This window comes from Enhydra lutris, unplaced genomic scaffold (genome assembly GCF_002288905.1).
Source record: "Enhydra lutris kenyoni isolate GAN:26980312 unplaced genomic scaffold, ASM228890v2 scaffoldscaffold9, whole genome shotgun sequence".
NCBI classification, from domain to species: domain Eukaryota; kingdom Metazoa; phylum Chordata; class Mammalia; order Carnivora; family Mustelidae; genus Enhydra; species Enhydra lutris.
In genome coordinates, this window is record NW_019154093.1 from 44,439,965 (window position 1) to 44,467,042 (window position 27,078).

Consider the following 27,078-nt stretch of genomic DNA (forward strand, 5'->3'; position numbering starts at 1 on the left):
TATTTACATTTAATTGCAGCAGAGTTGTATACACATTTCTTTTCCACTAGATTTTAAACACTGCGAAGGCAGAATATGTATCATATTCCTTTCTGCACCATGTTTTTAGAAGGTAACCTGTAAGTGGTTATTGAAGGTAACCAAGTTAAAAGCATTTCCGCTGCTTTATATTCACTTACGTTCATATGACAACTTTCGACTAGAGAGGTGCTTACCATGGATCACTAACAATATGTCATCCTTGATGTGAGTTAGGCTATAAATATTATATTAATCATTATTTCAGCATTTTTTCCAAAGAAGAAATAACGTATTGCTATCATGTGGAGAGTCAGAGAATGTACAAAAAGTAACAAGAGGCTGAAGCTGGAAAATAAATATACGTTCACAATCCCCTTACATAAAGGGAAACTTGTTTGGTAGTACTCTAATTTCCTCCAAAAACATTGCTAAATAACAGGGAGATGGTCTTAAGAGGTTAACTTGTTTTTTTTTTTAAGATTTTATTTATTTATTTGACACACACAGAGAGAGATCACAAGTAGGCAGAGAGAGAGAGAGAGAAGGAAGCAGTCTCCCCGCTGAGCAAAGAAACTGATGCAGGGCTTGATCCCAGGAACCTGAGATCATGACCTAAGCCGAAGGCAGCGGCCTAACCCAATGAGCCACCCAGGCACCCAACTTGTTTTTATGCTCTTTAATAACACTGAGGTTTCTTTTAAAAATAGTTCAGTAGAAATAACAAACATAGATCTAGTAGAGTAGAAGAAGTTATATTAAAATAAGTTAAAATCTCATAAAATAGGATCTACAAATCTACTAACCATAGAAAAACAGGTACTAATTTATCTTACGAAAAGTAGTCATTTGATGGGGCACCTGGGTGGCTCAGTCGTTAAGCATCTGCCTTCGGCTCAGGTCATAATCCCAGGGTTCTGGGATCAAGCCCCACATCAGGCTCCCTGATCAGCAGGAAGAGCCTGCTTCTCTCTCTCCCACTCCCCCTGCTTGTATTCCCTTTCTCACTGTCTCTCTCTCTCTCTCTCTGTCAAATAAATATATAAAATCTTCAAAAACAAAAAAAAAGAAGGAGAAGAAAAGCAGTCATTTGCTAATTACCGTCTTTTTTGCCACATTTGCTCAAAAGCATCTGCAAGTTCTATGTTGGTAATTTCTTCAGAATCTTGAAATTTCAAGAAACCATTTCCACCATGTCCTTGTAGGAAGAGTTAAAAAGATCAAATACATGCATTTTTTAAATGCAAACTGCATATATCCAGATATAAACATTTACTTCATTCATGGCAATATTTTAGTATCTCTTGTTATTTTTATACTCTAAAATGAAAAGTACTATGAAAACAAAAAATAATTTTCTATTACAACCAATTAAAAATAGAATAATGATCGACTATGCAAAAAACAGCAGATATAATACCTTTATAAATTCTTCTATCATTCCATTCTATAAAAGCACATTTATATTTTTGCACTGGCTCCATTATTATGTCAGAAGTGAGTTTCTATAGATAAATAATTTCTCAAAACCAGGCACACATTTTAGTGAGAAAGGAGTTACAAATACTTGCTTGGTCCCAATAGTATGCTAGTATTATTCAGAGTGTACTTGAAATGCTATACTACTGAAGTGTTGTTCTCACATTTAAAGTTTTTACTACTATCAACAACTGTCCCATGAGAGCTGACCAGAAGACTGTGACACTTAGAATCCATGGATATAGCCAGTCTATCTGGATTCAAATGCTAGCTTTGCCACTTAATGACTGTGTTAACTTAGGCAAATAAGTTTATCTTTCTATGCCTCAGTTTCCCTAGCTGTGAAATAAGAAATATATCAGCACTGTCATTAGCACGCATATAAAGTTCCTTTGTGTGAATTTTTTAAAAAGGTACTTCTCACAGGGCTTCAAAGTAGAAAAATCTTTTTCAGTGGCCCCTCTGAATATATCCAGTTCTGTGAACTCAAAAGTGATTAGTAGTTATGTCTTTGTGGGGGAAATATGATACTTCTTTCTTCCATTAGAACGACTCTATGGCACACATTTTACTATGTGCAAACATATACTAGATTACAACTCCCACTCAACCCCTAGCCAAACACTTATGTGCAGTGCACAACCCACATAACTATATACAACAGCACCTAAATCTTTGGATTGCTGTAAGGATGAAATGAATTCATACACACATTGATTTATATTGATTGCCTGAGGTACAATAAGCCTCATTAATGGCTAGTGCCATTATCATTTTATTATAATTGTCAGCCCTTCTAGTCTCTTACCTGGGTTGGCAAATTTTCTGTAAAGGGCCAGGTAATAAATGTTTTAGACTTATGGGCCACATGGTCTCTGTTGCAACTACTGGAATCTTGCCACTGTAGCGTAAAAACAGCCACAGACAGTATGTAAAACAAATGGATACAACTGGTTCTAATACAACCTTATTTCTAAAACAGACAACCTTCCATGGGCCATAGTTTATCAAAGTCTGTCTTGGACTATTGGAGTTTCTTACATACCTGGACTTATCCTGAAAGAAGATCCATAGATTTAGAAAAAAAATTGTATGTTTAGTTTAGTACATCAGATAAAACTAAACTATAAGACTGTACTTTATAATATTTGCCACAAAAGCTTGACATTTTCTTATAACTGTCAGATAAACTAAAGTGGAAATTTTCCTGACTTAGCTCTGCTAATTTATAAAGTTTATAAATTCATTGAATCTGAAAAGCTGTAAGTAAATGCAACACGATAGACAAAGAAAAGTAAATCACCAAGTAGAAGTCCGTAACCATCCTGCTGTGTGACATCTAAAAACCGTTCTGCAAATGTTTTATCATCAGTTGAATGGAATGCCCTCCAAAAACATTTTTAAATACCGTTTGGTCAACAATCATACTTACCGAATACTACCATAAAACACAGCACTGGAAATAAAAAGGTGAAAACCCCATTATCAATGACATCTTGGGAGTTCAAAATGTAATGAAGGCAATAAATAGCCAAACAAGAAAGTAGTAAGTTAAATGCTCATATAGAAACTACAGATTAACATGGAGTGAGAGGAGAGCCTACACCAACCAGGGAGATAAGCAGTGTCTCTCGGCAATTATAATATATATAGCAAGACACTTCTGAAGGAAAAGGGATGCACTATTACATTAGGATAATAGGTATAAACTATGACTGTCCCAGGCAACTGGAGATACAGGTCACCCTAGACTTGCAGAGGAAAATCAGCAAAGGCGGTGACTCCAGAGCTAAGACTAAAAAGATAAGGAATAATCAGGTAGGCAAAGTGAACTGAGAAGACATCAATAAACAAAGGCAATAGCTTAACCAAATGTTTGGAGGACAGAAGCAGTCCTAGAAGAAAATTAGAGAAAGTGCAAGAACGAAAGTGAAATAAATAATATCACTAAATATAACATATATTATTATACATTATATATTACATATATAACTAAATAAATAATAAAAATAACTAATATTATTAAGACTTTATCTCCAGTAGTCCTCAAAGTATAGACAAAAGACTATCAAAGTTTATATGTGGGGAACATACTTAAAGTGCAGGTTCATAAGCCCTACCCTGGACCAAACCTAAATCAGAATTTTAAAGACCTGAGTATCTGCATTCAAATAATCCTTATACATTCTAAAATTTAAGACTCCATCAACAGGAAATCATTGTAAAGTTTTATGCAGAGGAAGGACAGATTTATAATTTTTACTATTTTAGTAGGATGATTAACAGGAGACTAAACTGAAGGCAACAAGGCTATAGCAGGGTTATGAAATAAAAGGTGATAAGCTGTACCAGGGTAATAGTAAAAAAAAAAAAAAAAAAAAAAAAAAGAGTGAATACATCAAGGGACAGTAGAAAATGTTATGCTGTCTCCAAATATTTCAAGTTGTCATATGAGAAAAGAGAACTACAAAACAATTTTAACCAAAACTCATTTAAGGTGTTTAAATATCTTTCCATGAAGATGGATACATATTCTATTTCTAAATACCTAAATTCTCAAATTACCTGTCATATAAATAAGAATATTGCTCCTATCATCAGAAAGAAGACGTTTTGACCGAGGAGTACTAGGTGGGATTCTGCCAGTTAATACCCGTAAAAAATTCTCCACAGTTACCTGCAAAAAAAAGAAGAAATTGGGATGAAACAGAATCAGGGGAAACATAATTTTTTTTTTCCAAAAACGTTCCTTCTTCTTTCTCTATATATTATTCAGCATAAAGTGAAATATAACTCAAATAAAATATATTTATTTAAATATATGCCTCAAAGGTAGTGATCCGAAGGGGCACGTGCACCCGAATGTTTATAGCAGCAAGTCTACAATAGCCAAACTGTGGAAAGAACCTAGATGTCCATCAACAGATGAATGGATAAAGAAGATGTGGTATATATACACAATGGAATACTATGCAGCCATCAAAAGAAATGAAATCTTGCCATTTGCAATGACGTGGATGGAACTAGAGGGTATCATGCTTAGCAAAATAAGTCAATCGGAGAAAGACAACTATCATATGATCTCCCTGATATGAGGAAGTGGAGATGCAACATGGGGGTTAAGGGGGTAGAAGAAGAATAAATGAAACAAGATGGGATCAGGAGGGAGACAAACCGTAAGTGACTCTTAATCTCACAAAACAAACTGCAGGTTGCTAGGGGGAGGGGGGTTGGGAGAGGGGGGTGGGGTTATGGACATTGGGGAGGGTATGTGCTAAGGTGAGTTCTGTGAAGTGTGTAAACCTGGCGATTCACAGACCTGTACCCCTGGGGATAAAAATATATTATATGATTATTAAAAAATATATATATATATATATATGTATGCCTCAAAGTTAACTTGCTTCCATTAAATATAATTGCTAATAAAAATACCCTGGGAAAAATCAGTTAATTAAATTTAAAACTTTAAATGCTAAGCAAAGTATTGCCTAAAATTTAAAAATTATTAATGTCTTCATAGGTAATTCTTTGGGAAGATACAAAATAAAGAAACTCGTAAATAAATTCAGCAATATTGTAACTATTGCAGTTGACTGGTACAACTACCTAGTGACTTGTAGATAAACCTTGAAAGATAGGTCCATAATGAATTATAAAAATAAAACCATAAGGATAGTTCCACAAATAATCCCCAAATTGTGTATCTTTGATTTTTCAATGTATTTTATTACTTAAATTTTGCTAAGGGTATCTTCAACATGTAAAAAAATGGATCACACTTTAAACCAAATTTCCCACCCTGGAATTTGTTGAACTTTTGAATTCTTTGAAAGCATATTTAAAATTATATTACACAGATCTAAATTTAAAAAGCGGAAAATTTATCTAGCTTTCTTGTTCAACTTTTCCCTAGATCATGAGTATATAAATATATGTGCATTTGTATGTGTTTCTGTGCATGTGTACCTAATATTTGGTTTAATTTTTTTCCCAGAAAACAGCAAAATGATAAGTGTTTTAATGGGACTTCTTTTTGGTTTATATTTTATGATGACTAAATCAACAAGTAGTCCAACATTCATCCACATTTAATTACTGAACAAACATTTCTGAGTGCCTTCAAATGTAATAGGTACTTGGTAGGCATAAGATACATAAGACACAGGCCATGTCCTCAAGATGCTTACAGGGGGAGGAGACAGATAATGACTTTAAAATTGCTTCAAAACAGGTCTGGGTACACAGAAAACTCTTACTTTTGGTAGGCTTGGTAAAAGGCGAAGGATTATTGAGGAAGACTTCACCAAGGAAGATTTCAAATTTTAAACATCTTCACTATCTATTAAATTTAAAATGAAGTTTCAAAAGGAAAAATATATAATGCCATTTTTCGAATTTATACTTTAATTTTTAATCATATGCATAAAAACACTGGAAGCATATTAAAAGTGATTACCTCTAAGCAGTGGAAATAGGGTTTTTTGTTAATCGTTTTAATTTTTCCTCAATATATATATTAAATATACAAAATTTACAATTTTAGGTCAAATCTGAAAGATAAACAATGCATTTACTGTAAAAAAAAAAAGTTATGAAACCTCACTAAAATATTCTAACATAAGAGCCAAGATAAAGTTGTCCTATCCCAGATACATATATGAAATATTCATGCTGTGTTAGTTTTACTCATGTATTGTTTCCTTAATATGAACTCCAGAGACAGAATTACATCAAGGCTTCAGTGACAATTATGCACAAAGTTTAAAGAAAATATTCTACCATTATTTTAGAGTTTAAAAGTAATGATAACTACATTTCAAAAATGTGATTAAATCAAACAATGTTACCTCATAACTTCTATAATCCACTTCCACATCATCTCCATACACATTTAGTTCCATATTCTTGTGACTAAACACTGTAGCTGGTTTGGGATTTCTAGGGTTGCATGCCATATCGTCTGCAAGCATCAGAACAATGTGACTAGAAAAAAAAAAATTCCAGTAAATATGCTACTTCAACCAATAAGTTAAAAGCAGACACATTTTATTAATATCATGAGGCAATTATATTTTCTTTTCATTAAAAATAAAATAATTATTGAGTACATATTTTAAAAGAGCTTTTTAATTGTTTTCATATTCTGATGTAGTATAAGCTTTAAAGCAAAGAAATTAGAGCAATCTGGCATAAATTTATCCACAGAACTTGAAGTTACTAACTTAAATTTTTTCCCAACATAGTGTATTTTATGCCATAGAGCAAAGGGAAGCTGAAGGAGTTACACTGTCTTCCCCAAATATTTTTTTTTAGATTTCGTAGTATTTGACAATCTTAAGACTTAGAGTCCACATTAACCTATGATATTCCAAAGAAATTAACTTTCAGAATCCCAGGTATGAAAGCATGCAAGTGCAAAGGGGGTGCTACAGGAACACACCACCAGCCCAATCGCTCTTCACTGGCTCCACTCCACCTCCCTAAGAGACTAGATACTGAAATATCTCCCTCCCTGGCTTCCTGCTTCCACTCCTGCCCTCTTACAGGTCATTTTCCTTATAACTACCAGAGTGATCTTTCTGAAATAAGTCACATCATTAAACTTTCTCACTTAAAATCCTCCAAAGACTCCCCATTATAATTAGACAAAAACTGAAACTCCTCTCATGGTCAAAAAGGCTTTACTTAATGTGGCTTCTGTCTAACCTCTCTAACTGCAACTCCTACCACCCATGTTCACCGTGCTCCTTCCATAGTGGCTTTTCTGTTCCCAGAATATGCTAAGCCTTTCCCAGTTTAGGGGCTACTCACCAAAGAAATTTAGACTTCTCCCAAATCTTCCTATCATCCCAATCTCAGTTGAGCTACTCCATTCTCATTACATGTTTTATTTTCTACAGGTCATTTATGAATTTGAAATCCCCATCATCTCCCACCCCACTCCTATTGGAATATAAGCTCTCTGAGGACAGGGTCTTTCTCTATTCTGTTCACCACCGTATCACTTACACTCAGGCTTAGTAAAAGAACCTGGCATATAGTAAGTATTCAATAAATATCAGGGGAGTGAAGGAAACATTTTCATTTTTGCATATATTTTCTTTTAGAGAAAATTATAAAATTTATCTTAAATACTTCTCATCTTGATCTTACCATTAAAAGTGATGAACATGAATCAGGCAATTCTACCATATATACTTGAGCTTCCCAAACATAAGGGAAAAATTAATGCGGTATACATAATTAGTTTGGCAGGAGATAGCAAGAAGAAAGTGTTCTGCTGCATATGTTCCAAATACATTAAAGTTCAAAACTGAAACATTGTGATTTTTCTTGAAAATTGGCTAGATTTCTATTTTGAGAGGGTTCCAACGGTGCCGCATTCAAAGATCAGATCTTCAGCTGTTACTGATTCATGCTCACAGAATGGTGAAAGTTACTCCTCTTAAAATGGAAAATATATCTTCTCTTTTTTCATAACTTAAGATGACTAACTTACATTAAGTTATTACCAATCACCTTTTCTGTTATAAGCCACTATTAAATAAGACTGAACTATCTCTAAATCTCAATTATAAAGGTATTCCTTTAGGCCATTTATTTGATTAAGTTAATTTTAATCTATAAAATTAAATGATCATTCAATATCTATACAATGTCAATGTTATAAAGAAGCATAATTTCAGCTTAAAATTATAAATTCAGGGGTGCCTGGGCAGCTCAGTCGGTTAAGGATCCAGCTCTTGGTTTCGGCTCAGGTCATGATCTCAGGGTTGTGGGATCAAGTCCCACATCATTCTGGCTCCTTCCTGGCTCATGCTCAGCGGGGAGTCTGCTTGGGATTCTTTCTGTCTTCCTCCACCTCCACTCCTCTCCCTGCTTTCTCTCTGTCTTTCTAAAATAAATAAATCAATCTCAAAAAAATCATAAATTCAATCAACATCTTTCTTGCAGATAATTTTGAGCCCCCATATAATTACTATAACCCTCAGTTAACATAACATTTTAAAAAATCATTTTATTTGTGGATAATCGATTAGAAAAACAGGACTAGAAAAAAACAATTTCAAAGGTTTAGAAGTCCAACCACATATTCTTATCCACTGTTTCTAAAACTTAAGAAATGTTCAGAACTCTTTCCTGGAGGGGGGAAAAAAAAAATTCTACTTGGTCCGGGTGTTAAATTATTTGTGTAATGAAACTTACATATATAAATGAAAGTTAACTCCTTAGGCTTATGGTTCTTATAAAACTACAAATAAATACAAAATTATAAATCACATTTTAACAAAACTACCAAACTAATAATACTCTAAACACATTAAGATTTGAAGGAGGATATTATTTTGCTAAAACTAACTATATAAGTTACTACTACTGTATTTAACAGGAGAAAGAGATAACATCAGGCCTGGTTCTACACTTCATTTTTTCCCCTGTATTTTGATATCTACACTACAATATAACTCGATAATACAGAAAATGTTCACAAAAGTATGTTGTATAAAATGCAATTCAGAAATTCCTGTTACATTACTTGACTTCAGGGATCAGATCTTATATTTAAGACTCTGTCAGTAAACATTCTTTGAACGTCAGTTATTATGAAATCTAACTTGTTGGCTTCTTAAAGTGTCCTTTTCACTTGAATATCCAGTTAGCATCCCAGCAGTTACTTAAGTCTTTACCAAGTAGATATCAGATCAATCACTGCTGGAATCAAAACCAAAGAAAATAAATCTACATGAAGACATACTACTACATTCCTATAAATAATGACAGCAACTTGCTTTGTATCTTAGTAAAATTAAGACAAAATTCCTCAAATATATCCAATTGATATAAAAATGATATTCTTACAGTCTGGCAATCCTATACTACCATGTGTGGTGACTCAACTCTCACACTCTATTCAAGGCCCTGCAAAACCTACATCACACGACAAAGCATATGGCAATATGGCCTTCTCTCAACACAAAACCAAAAGAAAAAGTGAGCACAGAAATTGTATAAAGTTCGAATTGGGTTTGAATCCAAACAATTTGCTGGTTGTTTGTGTAAGTTTCCACATATTTTATTTTATTTTTATTTTTTAGAGAGAAAGCACAAGCCAGGGGGAGGGGCAGAGGGAGAGGTCAAATCTTAAGCAGGCTCTGCCCAGTGCTGAGCGAGGAGGCCGGGTTTGATCGCACTGCCCTTGAAATCAGACCTGAGCCAAATGCAAGAGTCAGACACTTAAGCAACTAACCCCCCAGGCCCACTCCACATATTTTAAATCATGCATTCCTATTAGTTAAAAAAATATGAGGACATACCTATGTATATCTACTAATTTGTGTGTGATATGTATTTGCTACTTTAAATATACATAATGAGTATTAGTGGAGCATAACTTCTTTCCTCTTATAGATTAAGTATATTCTCTTCCCTTACGACTCTTTGGTATCTGGTTTAATACCTTGATCAAGAATACCCTTATTGGGGACGCCTGGGTGGCTCAGTTGGTTAAGCGGCTGCCTTCGGCTCAGGTCATGATCCCAGAGTCCTGGGATCAAGTCCCACATCGGGCTCCTTGCTCAGCAGGGAGCCTGCTTCTCCCTCTGCCTCTGCCTGCCACTCTATCTGCCTGTCTCTACCTAACTATCACTCTCGCTCTCTCTCTCTCTCTGACAAATAAATAAATAAAATCTTTAAAAAAAAAAAAAAAAGAATACCCTTATTGTGCTTATATAGATTTTAAGTACAATTAAAATAAAAATGAAATTTTAAACCATCTCAAAAAAGAAGGCACGAAGCACAATTTGAGAAACAGGCGGGGGGAAAATGGTCTAAAATAAATATATTCCATTATGTTTGCCAAATATTAAAGGAACAGATAAACCCTGCATCAAGGCTGCTAAGCCATTCTTTTACTCACTTCCCTAAAGTTCTTCCTTGACCCAATCACCAATGGGTTAAAAAAAAAAACGCCCATTTTAAATAGATGAGTAATTTTTCACTTCCCTACACCATTAGAGCATGACATTTCAAAAAGCGTAACTCTTCATTTATTAATAGGCTGGTATTACCTTAATAAAAATTTTTCACTGAATTAAATTTAAATAAATTACTGCATTGGTAAAAACGTGTTTTTAAATGTTCACTTAAAACTGCTATCCACTCTATAGCCATGCTACCAATCAGATAATTCAACCTGAGAGCATCTTTAGCTCCTAGAACTAGGATCACCAGCTTTATCATCGGTAATATCAACATCCCAATGTAGAATAGTAGCTGAAATTAAGGCAGCAGGAGATCTGAGAATCACAAGGATCTTTGATGGTCTCTTAAATACCTGGGTTTCTGCTCATAGATGTTGCTTCCCCCTACCCCCCGACATAAATTATTCAGGATACTCTGTAGATTATTGCTTCTGTAGCAAAGCAGAGACTATAGGACCAAGCAAATTTAACAAATTTTGTTGTTAAATCATTAGCTTGATGCCAGAATAATTTACTTTTAGGCTTTTCTCCTCCTTTTCTTCCATGTCTTGAGGAATTTCCAAGTTAATAAATCTCATCACCAATGTGCTGTGAAACTAATCATAACAAATCTGCTAGCCACAGGTTCTAGACCATTAGGATTTTCTGAATTACTTTCAATTTGCCAAATGTCAAACAAGTGGCATTACTAGACTACAGGATGCCAAGTATTTTGTACTTACATTATTAGAAATAAAGCTCAAAAACTGCATTGCAGAGACAGGAAATCAACAGCAGCAGACATGTCACATGAGGGTAGATCTAGCTAGTATAATTATACATTATTTCCAAGATGTGTATTATTATTTCCCTATTTTACAGGTTATGAAACTTAGGCACACAGAAGTTAAGTAACATGTCTCAGGTCACAAAGCTAGTAAACAGTAGAGTTAGGATTCCAATCCTCTTTGTTTGACATGATCATTTATTTGCTTTTAACAATCCTGTATTGGGCGCCTGGGTGGCTCAGTGGGTTAAAGTCTCTGCCTTCGGTTCAGGTCATGATCCCAGAGTCCTGGGATCGAGCCCCGCACTGGGCTGTCTGCTTGGTAGGGAGCCTGCTTTCCCCTCTCTCTCTCTGCCTGCCTCTCTGCCTACTTGTGATCTCTGTCAAATAAATAAATAAAATCTTAAAAAAAAAAAAAAAGGAAAGAAAGAAAGAAAAAGAAAAACAATCCGGTATTACCTTAAGTTACATGAACTAGGATTTGGAAGGATATAATCATGTGTTTTGTTTTATATTGATAATTTAATCAACTCAGGTGATTAAGGTAAATGCATGAACTCATTATTGCTGTTCAATATTTATAGCACATAACTGATATAAAATAGGCCCTTGAAATTCTAAATGGAACCATCTAGAGACCTTAGCAAATTTTCAATTAAAGAATAGCATTAGAGCATATAATTTCTCCTTTAAGTACAGTAAAGTATAACTCAAAATTTTAAGTACCCACTTGAATTCAAAAATTGGAGAACAGAACTTCGGAAAGGTACAGAGGTTCATGTTCTACAGTCTCCAATCAATTCCCAAAAGCCCCTGACTCTTTTCTACAAAAAGGCAATGGGATTACATCCTGCTGCTGGCCCTTCCCTCACCAGGTCTTTTCAACCACTAAACCTCACAGTGTCACTCTCAATCATCTGCACCTACATCTGTAGCCTATATCTAAGCTTTCACTGCTTCATCTCTGCTTCCAAACACTCCCCAATCTTAACCACTCTTCCTATATGGGGGAGGAGGCAAGCAGCAGAGATGCCTCACCAACACCCTTTTCCTTTCCCATAGCAAGTTTTTTTTGCTTTTTTTTTTTTTAAACCTTTTCCCATTTTCCATTGCTCAACTTCCCACTAACTAGTTTACTGACTTACTCAAGCACACCAGCGTCAAGGCTTAGAATTCAAATCTGTACATTTTATTACCCAAATTACAAGTTACTGTACTTCTCGACCATTATGGATGCCTCACAGAAATGGTTAACAGTCAGGGCACCTGGATGGCTCAGTGGGTTAAGCCTCTGCCTTCTGCTCAGGTCATGATCTCAGGGTCCTGCGATGGAGCCCCACTCAGCTCTCTGCTCGGTAGGGAGCCTACTTCCCCCCTCCCCTGCCTGCCTGTCTGCCTACTTGTGATCTCTCTCTGTCAAACAAATAAACAAAATTTTTAATAAAAAAAAAAGACAAGAAATAGTCAATAGTCAAATAAAGAATGTTGCATTAATGAATGCCACTGATCAAGCATAATGTATTTTTGTCAAAATGCATAGGATAAAATTTTTAAAATCTTGATATTCTGCATATACTCCATCATAATGGGAATCAATATGTACAGTCTTTCACATATTCTCATGTTTTGTTTTGTTTTTAAAGATTTTATTTATTTATTTGACAGACAGAGATCACAAGGCAGAGAGGCAGGCAGAGAGAAAGGAGGAAGCAGGCTCCCCGCTGAGCAGAAAGCCCAATGCGGGGCTCGATCCCAGGACCCTGAGATCATGATCTGAGCCGAAGGCAGAGGCTTTAACCCACTGAGCCACCCAGGCGCCCCCATATTCTCATGCCTAACAGAAATTTTACTTTTCTTATTTTTCTGTAATGATCTGCACCGATATAATCATGTCTCCCCAATTCAACCACTTCACATCAAGTACCTTGGAGTCTTGCTTAACACCAGTAGATTTTAACAGTCTATATGTAAAATTTTTAGAATGCCATAAGCGCTCTCCTAATACTTGACCACAACACCTGAATTGCATATTTTGACTGAAAAATACATGCAAATACCCACAATATGTCTTCTCTGGTATACTTCCATTCTCAAATAACAACAACAAAAAAATCAAAAGGTCCTCTTAACTTTCTCTGGACATTAAGCAAAAGAGTCAGATATTCTTTTCATCAAGAGAACTTGGAGGCTGGGCGCCTGGGTGGCTCAGTAGGTTGAGCGACTGCCTTCAGCTCAGGTCATGATCCTGGAGTCCTAGGATCAGTCCCACATCAGGCTCCCTGCTCAGCAAGGGGTCTGCTTCTTCCTCTGACCTTCCTCCTCTCATGCTTACTCTCTCTTATTCTCTGTCTTTCTCAAATAAATAAATAAAATCTTTTAAAAAAGAGAGAGAGAAAGAGAATTTGGAAGCTTGTGCTTCTGAGGTATCAGTTTTATCATTTTTTTTTTTTAAATCTATTTGCCAAAGGATAAGATAGAGAGACCAAACACCAGTGAAGACTATTTTGCTACCACTTTGCTCTTCTATTTCATCATAAGAATCAACTTGGACAAAAATTAAAGAAGAAAAATATAAAAAGAGTAATTAATTGGAATATAATAATAAATCTCAATTGAATGTAATTCAACAATTTGTTTTCTTAAAAGCAAAAAAATAGTGTTCATTGATATGAATTTGATTTAACCACTCCATATTGAATTGTACAACTTACCACAGTATTTTATCCAAATTATCAAATATATTCACATTTTAATAAAATTATCAAAAAATAAGAGTATAAGTTATAGAAAAATGGAAATAAGGTAAGATTACAGAATGAACCACTGTACTTCTCATTTCTTGAGAGTAAAAAAGAAAACAGATTTAAATTCAGAAGAGCTATGTCAAACAGTATGGTAGAACTTCCAGAAACAAATTCGAACACGGATTTTTAGTAGACAGGCAAATTAAAAACAAAAGGGGAAGGCAGAATCCTGAGTAAGGAACTTTTAAAATTTCTTCCAGTTCTAACACAGAAGTGATGATTACTAGTATTTAAAATGTAGTCACAATATGCTATAGGTAATGGGGTAGGGACAGGATGGTGGAAACAAGTATTTGCTGAGTTGACTGTAACAGGCACTGTGCCGCAGTCCTATCAGATACTTCATCCTCACTAAATCACAATAATTCCGAAGATTACGACTGTCTTCAATCTAAAGATAAGGAAATTCACTGAGGCCAAACCACTTGCCCAAAGTTACAAGGCTGGTAAGCAGAGGAGTTGAGATTTTATTTCCAAGCCCATACACTTTCCATCTATTGCTGCATTCTTTGGCACAATGGAATACCCTGGCTTTTACTCCACTCCCAAGTAATGAGCAAAGTCAAACAATAACAACAATAAACCTTTAGTAATTTCTATACTCACATCAACAAATACTAAAGGGACATCACTTTTCCTCATAAGAATCACAACTTAGTATTCCTATTTTCCATGGCTCTCTGAAATTTATGTTCAAACTTCATTACAAACATTTTTAAAATTTTAAATGAATCATTTAATTACAGACCTATGGATTTTAAGTCTGTTTTCACCTTTAAAAACTGGGAAAAATCTCCCCCAAATCTTTTTAAAATTACAATAAATATGATTTTAAAAGCCTGGGCACTGGAATGTTCTAATTTCAACTCTTTCTCAAAACCCAGTACCAGCCCAGTGCCCCAAGGAGACTTGCACAGCCTCCCCTGCACCGGGCCACCACGGACGCCCTGTCCTATAGCAGTAGCCACTGCCACCTGTGTCACTGCCACCTCGATACCCACTGTAGGATTAAGCTACAATCTTCAATGAGTAAGTATATTCTTTTCTATCATCACACATTTATGAAGTTTCCAAAGGACAGAAAAAATTACTGCCAAGCACAGTGTGACTTTTATGAGGGCAAGAGAACTAGAGAAATTCATTAGCACTCTAAGAAGCCACAGAAGAGCAGTTAGCCTGACCACAGAAGTGTTGAATTGAAATCTGCAAAGCATTTTCCACTTCTGACCTAGATGGGGTAAGCCTCAGTGTTCTTCCTTTCCATTGCTCAATACTAGTGGATTGAAGATTTCCTGCCTCTTGTTAGGAGGTTCATTTCATTTCCCATTACTCCAACTATACTCACAGCACTGAGAATTTCAAGTGGAGGTTTCAAGTTTCTTTATATCATTTCTATATGCAATTTTTAAAATTAGTTCATAACTCTAACAAATATTTTAAACTAAATGAACATGACTTAAATGAACTGTTCAACTCCCACGGCAGCTAGCTATACAATATATTTCTTATTATCTACAATCCAACCAAACATAAGAAGTATGGCATTACCACAATAATAAGAGTATAGAAAGCAATGTATGACACTGCTCTTATAGAAAAGGAGATATCCATGGCCTTTTGATGAAGCTGTACCACCATCTAACCAGATTACTGATAACTGGTTAAGTCTTGCAAAAATCAAGTTTTGAGAAGAACCTGGTTGTTGTGCTGCTGTTCGCTGGTTGCAGGCCATGGGAAAGCTCCAATGCTTCTGTGCTTAGGAATGAAACATAAAGATGCAGTACAGATCATAAGACAAAAGCAGCCATGGAGCTTTAACATCAAGCAACTTTTGTATTTAGAGAAGTATCACTATAGAATGTGTCTGTGCCGCAGAGACATCAATGGCCAATAAAACTGGGATGCCTGGCGCTACTGTTTTGGAAGTGGAACTTCAGACGGAACCTAATTTGCTGTGCATATTAGCCAAGAAGTTGGTTTGGTGAATAAGTCTAATGAAACTTCTATAGGAATACTGAAAAAGCAGTTTTATCACATTACATGCTGCACAGAACCTCTATGTTTGGGTTACAGCCAACCTTTCTGGACACTTAACAGTTCAGCAGTTAAAATTTCCTTAACATTTGTACCAGCTGACCTTTCCTGAAATCATGCAGTACAGAGTCTTAAGTCTTTAAATTTGTTCCCATGCCAGAATCTTATCAATACATAAGACATACAGACAGATCAGGTACCAAAATATTCAATATAAATAACACTTGTGTATTTTTAGTATCATATAGAACTAAAACCTAGGAACTAGGAACATGCTAGATGTTATATGGTTCATTCCTTCAGTCATTTCAAACACTGGAATCAAAGACTATATGGTTATTTGTTTGCTCACTTTACGTTTACATTGCCCACATTCATACTAGTATATATCAGGTTAACATAACCACTGATTTTTTATCAAGTTGTACAGTGATTATTTAATGCCTTTTTATAGATCTCACTTTGTACTGATATGGAAAACCTCTATCTTAAAAATCTGCATTGCACAGAAGCACACCTTTAATGCCTCCAGGCAAAAAAGCCTTACAGTTAATTTAATGGTTGCACTCTTGGGTGCAACTTAACAGAGAAAACCTAAAAAGGAATGAGAGAAGGTTATTCAGTATTTCTAGTATGATACTATCTTTGTCTTATGCAGAATATGTAGAATATGTTCTTTAATTTAGTAAACATTTTTTAAAGGTAGAGATGCTTTATTATTGTAGCTATAATAATTCTTAATCACAAAATTCTTATTTTTCCATACCTATTTGAAACTGTTTACCAGTTGTATTTTTATTAAAGTATGCCTTTTTTCCTTCTCTTCCTAATCTCCCTTGCAAAAAAAAAGAAGTGGGTTTCGGCTAGTGGAAATGAGCATTTAATTTTTATATGCCTTTTGAGCTGTGTAACTCAGTATTTAGATATTTGATAATTTTTTATATAATTGATAAAACAGTGATGTGTATTAATGTTAGTTCAACCATATACTTATGTTATCTTGTAATGTGTAGTTACAGGTCCACGAGAGAAATAGTTTGTCAGGATTCACCAGCTTGTAAAAACCCAGTGTGGAAGCTAAACATCTAAATAAATAGTGAAATGCAAAAAAAAAAAAAAAAAAAAAAAAAAAAAAGACAATATCTAAACTACTTTCCTAAGAACAATCTACTAAACAAAAATCTTATTTGTATAAGAAAGCTAACATTTGGATATTTATTTTATCAAATGTAACATTATAAACAGAATTCAATGAAATGCAGGAAATTGAGTTGGATTTTATTTGGCTAGGATAAAACCTAAAATATATTTGTTAGAACAAAATCCCTATTAAGGTCTTATTTGATTATCCTTTGCTTCTAATACAGAGGAGAAAAACTGACATTTTAGGTGAATTAAGTTCTGATTAATAAGGGTTTTACTTTCTAAAATAACAACTGAATTTCAAGATTGGAAGCCTTGGGCATGGATATAATGTTAAATGAAAGTTAACAGGTGGGCGTTAAGGATTTAATGTCAGGATACTTTTTACTGAATTGAGTAACCTCCTGCTTATGCTCAGGTCAAATCCTTAGAAACTAATATAAAAATATGTGAGATATCTTTTCTCCAAAGAAATCAAATTATGTCCACAAACGTTAATTTCACTTACCTTTTTAACACTTCAGAAAGAGTCAGATATAACGTGACAGAGAATTACTTTTAATCAATTCTCCATTAGAATACTCAGAACTTTCTTAGAAATACTTATTATTACCACCACTTTCCATGGTGAAATATCAAGTTGAGTGCGACTTATTTTGTGGTCACTCCCATTGCTACCACCCAAGCACTTAATGTTTTTTCTTGGAGGCCACAGTTTACTCTTCTACACTTTTCTCTTCCTATATCCCCACTTCAGTTTAAATCATACAAACTGACAGGTGTATTCTAAACATCACAGACTCTCAACATATATTTATTGGTTGGAAAAGGGAAAAAGGTAAGAAGGAGAAAAGAAGTAGATTAAATTAGTGCATATTCCACCCCAACCCCCACCAGTTGCCTTCCTCCCTATTTCTCAGACCAACCTAGTACCCATCCTCAGTCATATAACCTCAAATGCAACAGGCATTTTATTGGTTCCCCCCAATTTTTCAATCTACTTTAGAAAACATCAGTGTAATAAATGGAAGGGTCAATAAAGATACATTAGAACCCCCAAATTAATTTTATTCCCTCTCTTCCAGTTTCTATGTTTCCCTTCTTTTGGCAACTTCCCCTAACCTATGTAAGTTCCTTCTGTCTCAAAATCAAAAATTTGTCTCAGTTCTAAGTCCCCTCAGTCTATGCTCCCTTTCTCCTTCATTCCCAGTCAACATCCTCCAGTCACTTTTCCTACTTCCTTGCTTCCCATTAACTCTTCAAACTATTGTAATCCTCATTCTACTCATCTAACTCATTAGGAATTGAGTGCACCTCTTACGTGGCATTATTTTCTTGGCCAGCTCTTCTTGGGTTTCATGATTCCTCACTTTTCCAGTATTCCAAACACTCCTATCTATCACACCCACTTGTCTTCTTGATAAGATCCATTAGACATTCAAGATGACCATACTTGGCATCAAATTCAGTTAGAAGAAGAAAGAACAGGAAACGTTTGCCAGTAAAGCAGGTAGACTTAAAAGATGGCCCTAAAAGATACCCATGTCCTAATCCCCAGAAACTGTGAATACATTAACTTTAAAGATAAAAGCGACTTTGCAGATGTGATTAAGTTAGGGATCTTGAGATGGGGAGGTTACCCTGAAGTATCTAGGTAAACCCATGTAATCACTGGGGTCCTTATAAGAGAGAGGCAAGAGAATCATAGTCAGCGAAGGTCATGTGACAGCAGAAACAGACAACAGAACAGTCACTAAAGATGTTATGCTGATGGCTTTCAAAATGGAGAACAGGGCCACGAGCCAAGGAAAACAAGCACCCTCTAGAAGCTGGAAAATATAAGGAAACAAATTTTCTCCTAGAGCTATCAGAAGAAACACAGATCTGATGACACATTTTGGACTTCTGATGTCCAAAATAGTGTGCATTATTTTAAGCCACTCACGACAATCTATGGCAATATACGTAACTGTCCAGGACTTTCTCTTTCAAGTCTAAGAGGCTGTAGCTAACAGCATGGCACAAGTGTATATGTGTATGTGATCCTCCCAAGCTATTCTTTTTGGTGCCTCAGATGGTAACTCAAGGATGAGGTAGTGAGACTTATATGGGTGGGCAGAATATCCACTTTGGCTTAGAAACCTCACACCCAGCTAGAGTCAACATCTTATGCAATACCTCCATAGACATACTTTTCAGGGTCCCTCCAAGGAACAAATCCAGTTAGAAAACTCCTCCCACTCAGAAAAGCCCAAAGGTATGGCCTTCTCAAGTACTTATGATTGATTCATTGATTGGCTGATTTATCCCGGTCCACTTATAGTTATCTAATCAATTTTACCAAAAGCAATGTTGCCTACCTTTTTATATCCAAAAGAACAGAGTTACAAAGTGAACAAAAGTCAATTTTTTTTATATTAGAAAAGGGCTTTGTTATTAACCCTTTATCCACACCCTAATATGTACTCTAGTTAGGCTCTCTTATTTGTAACGAATTACTAAAACTAGTTCAAAGAAGGAAGATGAATTATTAGCATGGCATATAATTCAATGAAAATTCAAGAATAAAGCCTTATAGAGACCAGATAGTAGTTTGAGACTGCAATAATAAAAACCCGTGAAATGTTACAGATCCCAGTGTTTTGCCACTCATGTGACTCAGCTCTTCTACAAGCATCTGCTTCTTTCTCCTTTTCTTACTAAGAGGCATATTCCACCTGCCTGGTTTGTATAGGCAACTCGTAACTCAAAATGGCTCAAATTACAAACCTGTACCCTTTTAAGACCTTTCTTATGTTAATTAAGACTGTCACAGTAAAACTAGTATTCAGGATCATTAAATTAACACCAAGTCAGTTGATGCTAGGCCAATGCAATAATCAGAAAAAGTGACAGGCTGATTCATGAAATTGTGGAATGATGCAAGGGAGCTGGGAATTACTCCCAGCTGAACTGATGAACCACCAAAATTCACCCCATATAGGTCTTCTTCTTCCATCTCATAAAAAAGGGCACTAAGGTTGAGAGAGATTAAATAGTTTGTCCACGATCAACAAACTAGCAGGGACTTTTACAGGCCCTTCCCAGGTTTGTGGAAGGCCTGATGATACAGTAAGAAATAAAACATGTAAACAGAAATTTCAGGCACAGCAAGAAATTGCCTGGATAGTAGGCAGAACTTCTGAATGACAGACAACATGGCCCTTCCGCTGGTGACTGTTCTGGATTCCTCTGACCTGGCTGGTTTCTCACACTTTGCAGGCTGCTCGAACTACCAAATTCAGGATCGCCATGGTAACAAACAAGTAAAGGAAAGCTGTAGCCACTTACTCATATTCTTATTTCATATATACTTTGCATTGCTTCTTTGTTGGTCTGGTAGCTATCCGAAGCAAAAGCAACATAAGTCATCATTCCTGCCTACTTCTGAACTTAGATCAGACTTTGTAGTCTGGCCTGACTTTGGGGTTTGTACCTTTTTTTTTTTTAACCTCACCATGCTGTGCATTACATCTCCAGTACTTACCAGTTTTATAAGTGTAGGTTTATACTTTTTTTTTTTTTAAGTAGGCTCCATGCTCAACGTGGAACCCAGTGCAGAGCCTGAATGACTCTGAGATCAAGACCTGAGCTGAGATCAAGAGTCAGATGGCTTAACTGACAAGCTAACTAGGTGCCCCTGGAAGTTGCACCTTTCGACCACTTTTATCCATTTTACCCACCTCCTACCCCCTGCCTCTGGCAACCACTGATATGTTCCTTGTATCTATGAGCTCAATTTTTTTAAGATTCCGCATATAAGTGAGATCATACAGTATTTGTTTTCCTCTCATTTATGTCATTTAGGGTAATGCCTCCAGAGGTCCATCTATGTTGTCACAAATAGAAGAATTTCCTTCTTCTGTAGCTAAATAATACTCCATTGTGTATACATACCACATCTTCTTTATCCATCCATTCATCCATAGACACTTAGGTTGTTTCTATGTCTCAGCTACTGTAAATAAAACTACAATGAACATGAAGGTGCAGATATCTTTTTGAGTTAGTGTTTTCCTTTCCTTTGGATAAATACCCAGAAATATAATTGCTGGGTCATATGTTAGTACTACTTTTAACTTTCTGAGGAACTTTATCTTTTTCCATAGTGGAGGTACTAATTTACATTCCTACGAACAGTGCATGAGAGTTCTTTCTCCATATCCTTACCAACACTTGTTATTTCTTATCTTTTTGGTAATAGCCATTCTAACAGGTGGGAGGTGATAGCACAGTTTTGATTTGCATTTCCCTGATGACTAGTAATATTAAGAACCTTTTCATATACTTATTTGCCATCAGCATGTCTTCTCTGGAAAATGTCTATTCAAATCCTCTGACCATTTTCTACTGGGATTATTTCTTCTTTTATTGAGTTATACAGGTTCTTTATATATTTATATATATAAACCCCTTATCAGATATGTGATTCACAGATATCTTCTTCCATTTGGTAGGTTGCATTTTCATTTTTTTGATGGTTTCCTTTGATGTACAGAAGCTTTTTCGTTTGATATAGTCCCACTTATTGATTTTTGCTTCTCTTATCAAATTTAAAAAATCATCACCAAGACTGATGTCAGAATTTACTGCCAATGTTTTCTTCTCAATGTTTTATGGTTTCAGGTCTTACCTTCAAGTTTTTAATCCATCTGGAGTTGACAACTGTGTACAATATAAGTTGTGGTCCGGTTTTGTTCTTTTGCACGTTGCAGTTTCCCTAACATCACGTATCGAAGAGACCTTCCTTTCACCATTTTATATTCTTCACTTCTTTGTTGTAAATTAACTGACCACATATGTGGTCTCAATTTTGTTCCATTGGGCTGCATATATTCCCATGCCAATACCATAGGGTTTTTGAGTATTATAGCTTTGTACTATAGTTTGAAATCAGGATGTGTGATGACTCCACCGTTTTTTTCTTTCTCAGAATTGCTTTGTCTATTTGGGGTCTTTTGGGGTTCCATACAAATTTTAGGATTGCTTTTTCGTCTGTGAAAAATGCCACTGGAATTTTGATACAGACTGCAGTGAATTTGTAGATTGCTTTGGGTAGTACGGTCATTTTAACAATATTAATTCTTCCAATCCATTAGCACAGAATATCTTTCCATTTATTTGTGTTCCTCAATTTTTTTCATTAATGCCTTATAGTTTTCAGTGTACAGGTCTTTCACCTCCTTGATTAATTCCTAGGTACTTTATTATTTTTCGATAAAACTGTAAACAGGATTTTCTCTTTTTTTTAATTTTTATTTTTTATAAACATATATTTTTATCCCCAGGGGTACAGGTCTGTGAATCGCCAGGTTTACACACTTCACAGCACTCACCTTAGCACATACCCTCCCCAATGTCCATAACCCCACCCCCCTCTCCCAACCCGCCTCCCCCAGCAACCCTCAGTTTGTTTTGTGAGATTACGAGTCACTTATGGGTTGTTTTTTTTTAAGATTTTATTTATTTATTTGACAGACAGCGATCACAAGTAGGCAGAGAGGCAGGCAGAGAGAGGAGGAGGCAGGCTCCCTGCTGAGCAGAGAGCCTGATGTGATGCGGGGCTCGATCCCAGGACCCTGGGATAATGACCTGAGCCGAAGGCAGAGGCTTTAACCCACTGAGCCACCCAGGCACCCCTCACTTATGGTTTTAAACAGGATTTTCTTAATTTCCCCTTTTGATAGTTTGTTATTAGTATACAGAAACAAGAGACTTTTGTACACTGATTTTATATTCTGCATCTTTACTGAATTTGTTTATTAGCTCTAACAGGGTTTTGTTGGAGTCTTTGGGATCTTCTGTATATACTATCATCTACAGAGTGTTTTACCAACAGCCTATACCCTCAAATACTGTGCTAATTGCCTCCCACATAAATTATGATTTCCTTACATTTACGCAATCCTTGGAAGCACCTGAATTTAAACTGACTTATAACTGACTATAAAACAAACATCCAATAAGACTATTTTTTTTAAAAATTTGTTTATTTATTTATTTTAGAGAAAGAGAGTGAGAGAGAGAACACATGAGCAGGAAGAGGAACAGAAAGGGAAGGAGAGGAATGGGAAAACAACCTTGAGCAGACTCCCTGCTGAACATGGAGCCTGACTTAGGGCTTGATCCCATGACCCTGAGGTCATGACCCCAGACAAAATTAAGAGCCAGACACTTAAACAACTGAGCCACCAGGTGCTCTAAGACTATGTAACAAGGTAATCACAAATACCCAGGAAATCAAGTTATCGCATGTTCTGATATAAATACTAGGTACAACACACCAGTAGGTTCACTTTATTGGAGGTACCAAAGTGAAAATAAAAATAACTTTCTAAGTTATCTTCAAATTGAAATAGATGAACAGCTTTAGAGAAAGCTTATTTCAAGACAAAACTCTGAAGATCAGCTATTATAATTTTGGTAAGGTTTTAGATTATTGTTTACATTAGTAAACTAAGTATATTATCATGCAAACATCAGCTTCATAAAGCATATCAACATTTATCTTTATTTTTAATTAATTGCTTTCACTTATCCTTTTTAATATTTTACTTATTAATAATGATGAATTGGACAACATAGTATAATATAATCACTATAACCAGAATTCTAGTGTTATGTCTGCCACCAAACAGTTGTTAACCTTAAACATCACATTACCTCTCAGGAACACATTTTTTTCATGGACAAAATAAAGGTTTCTCTGGATTACTAATTTTGAGGTCTTGAAAGGTAATTTTTATCCTCAAATTTTCAAATATGAAAGCTTTTGAAAATTTATTTACTTATTTTTTAAAAGATTTTATTTATTTATGTGACGGAGAGAGACACAGTGAGAGAGGGAACACAAGCAGGAGGAGTGTGAGAGGGAGCAGCAGGCTTTCCGCTAAGCAGGATCAAGCCAATGTGGGGCTCAATCCCAGGACCCTGAGATCATGACCTGAGCCAAAAGAAGGAACTTAACTACTGAGCCACCCAGGTGCCCCAGCTTTTGAAGATTTAAAAGAAGTTTATGGCTGGGGCACCTGGGTGGCTCAGTCAGTTAAGCAGCTACCTTCAGCTCAGGTCATAATCCCAGGATCCTGGGATTGAGCCCCACGTGGCGCTGCCTGCTTTGCAAGAAGTCTGCTTCTCCCTCTTCCTCTGCTCCCCCTCTCTCTCTAAAATAAATAAATAATCTTTTTAAAAAATTTATGCTAAAAAGATTTGAAAGAAAACTGTCACTGTAGATTTTATGGCTACGAGAAAAAGAATTTATAGTTAAATTATTAAAATTAATACAGTTCAGCAGGTTGCTAGAACAATATACAAAAGCCAACTGTATGTGCAACAGAAGAAAAGTGCTTTTTAAAATGGTACATTTACAATAGCAACAACAAAAAAATAAGACAACTAAAAATTCTACCAAAAATGTTTATGGAGAAAAATTAAAAATGATAAAACTTAGTTGAAAGCTGTTAAACACATAATTACATGGAGATATACCTTATATATAAATAAAGATTTAATGCCATAAAGAAGCCTATTCTAAGTTCATCTAAAATTTACTGCAATGCAAATCAAAATCCCAACAGAGTTTTAAGAATTTGGCAAGCTGATTCTAAACTTAATATGGAAGAAACAAGACCCCAAAATAGCCAAGACGATTCTAAAAAATAACAAAGTCAAGGAACTCAAGTTACCAGATAAGAAGCTAGTTTCAGTAATAAAAACATTATGGTATTAAGAAATAAGCACCTCGGGCGCCTGGGTGGCTCAGCTTAAGCAACTGCCTTCGGCTCAGGTCATGATCCTGGAGTCCTGGGATCAAGTCCCACATCGGGCTCCCAGCTCCAAGAGGAGTCTGCTTCTCCCTCTGACCTTCTCCCCTCTCAAGCTCTCTCTCACTGTCTCTCTCTCAAATAAATAAATAAATTCTTTAAAAATAAATAAATAAGCACCTCTTGCTTCTCTAATATCCCAAAATCTTCCTATGTATTTACAAATCAATAAAGAAATTACCCCTTTGCTCCATAAAATCCTTCACAGTCTTCTTAGTCTGTCAAATGGTTTATAACTATTTAAAGATAAGAGCACGATGCCAGTGGCCTAAATGCTTCTTTTACCCCGGTCACTATTCTCCTCCTTAGAGCACATTTCAACTTAACTATTCTAAATGTTCCTCTATTCAAGATATTATACACTTCACCCGAACATCCTGTGGAGTGGCAGACAGATCAGCTGCCAAAGGTGAGAATAAAATGACAGATTGTTAAGAATACATAAGTATCTATATTCAAACACTATTATTTATATTTTTACAGAGTATACAAGAAAAAAACGTTAGAAAGTGACAGGAGGCAAGAAGCAGAACAAAGTCATGAGTTAGTATTATACCTTGACAACAACTACAATATATTGCAAATTATTTACAAAGCACAATTACTATAGTTCCAATCCTTTTGTACATAAAAATTAGACAAAATCATAGGATAAAAATAGTTAAGAATAAAATTTGAACATATACTTATTTATAAAATTGTATAAATTAATTGCAATGTGTTTTTTTTAAAGCACTCAGTGACCTCCCTGTACAGAGTACTCTACGATGTTCTACACAGTGACACAAAGGAAAGAAAGACATATGGGTAGGAAAGGAGGGCACAGAGGATTTAAAGTGTTTTAAGTGGAATAAATGCTCAAAACATATATATAAATACATATAGAGAAAAATGAGAGTGACTAAATATTATGTAGTAGGTGTCATAATGAATCTACAAATGAACATAGTAAATTGGAATTAACAAAGCAGTAAGACTGAAGGCTGGATGAACATTTTGGATTTTTCAGAAAGGCAATAGAGAGTCACTGCAGGTTCTTGATAGTGGGAGTGAAAACATGAAAGCAGTGTCTGAGAAAGAATTCTAACAGCTGTGTGTAGGATGAGTTGGAGGAAAAAAGAGACCAGAGACAGGGAATAAACAGCTACAAAGCTGTTGAAGTACAGAAGCATGAATTATAGCTACAAAGCACGACGATGTACAGAAGCACAAAGTACGTGACACATCACATAATAAAAACTAAGACAACATAGAAACTGCAAAAAATGAGTAAATGAGGAAATAGAAGAGGCACGCCTTATATTTATTAAATTAAAACTTTTATAACACCTTAGTACTACATTCAACATGTAGACATAGGTCTTTTAATTTAATAAGGTATTAAATGATCAGTGGCATAATAATGGCATAATAATACCAACCTCTATAGGACTGGAATAAGAATAAAATTGTTGTTATTTAAAGAATTCTCTAATTGTAAATGTTACATAAATATTCTTTGTTGCAGTTTCTTAGGGAAGAGATAGTTGTGATATAATGGAAATGCTCCAACTATAAAGTTGAAAGATCTGAATTCAAATTCTGGTTCTAATACATAATGGTAATTTTAGTGGACCTTAAGCAAGTCATTTAACCATTCTGAATAACTATTTCTTGACTCTTCCTTTTTATTCAAGTATAATTAACATACAGTGTTATATTAGTTTCAGTTACACAACATAGTGATTCAACAATTCTATACATTACTTAGCGCTCATCACAGTAAGTGTGCTGTTTAATACCCTTCACCTATTTTACCCATTGCCCCCACCTGCCTCCCCTCTGGTAACCAGAGTCTGGGTTTTTATCTCTTTTTTTATTTGTTCATTTGTTTCTTAAATTCCACATATGAGTGAAATCATATGGCATTTGTCTTTCTCTGACTCATTTCACTTAACATTATATCTTCAAGATCTTTCCACGTTCTTGCAAACAGCAAAATTTCATTC

General features: G+C 35.3%; 1 protein-coding gene across 1 annotated transcript in view; it reads right to left on the minus strand.

Annotated features, from left to right (window-relative positions):
- The window catches only part of LOC111143158 (phosphatidylinositol glycan anchor biosynthesis class K), a 126,507-nt gene that overhangs the window by 80,588 nt on the left and 18,841 nt on the right, over positions 1 to 27,078 (minus strand). Inside the window, exons 4-6 of the mRNA XM_022496666.1 lie at positions 6,348 to 6,483; positions 4,063 to 4,174; positions 1,120 to 1,216 (exon numbers count right to left, since the gene is read on the minus strand). Of these exons, the coding sequence (XP_022352374.1) occupies positions 1,120 to 1,216; positions 4,063 to 4,174; positions 6,348 to 6,483 (345 nt within the window). The remainder of the gene's footprint in view (positions 1 to 1,119; positions 1,217 to 4,062; positions 4,175 to 6,347; positions 6,484 to 27,078) is intronic.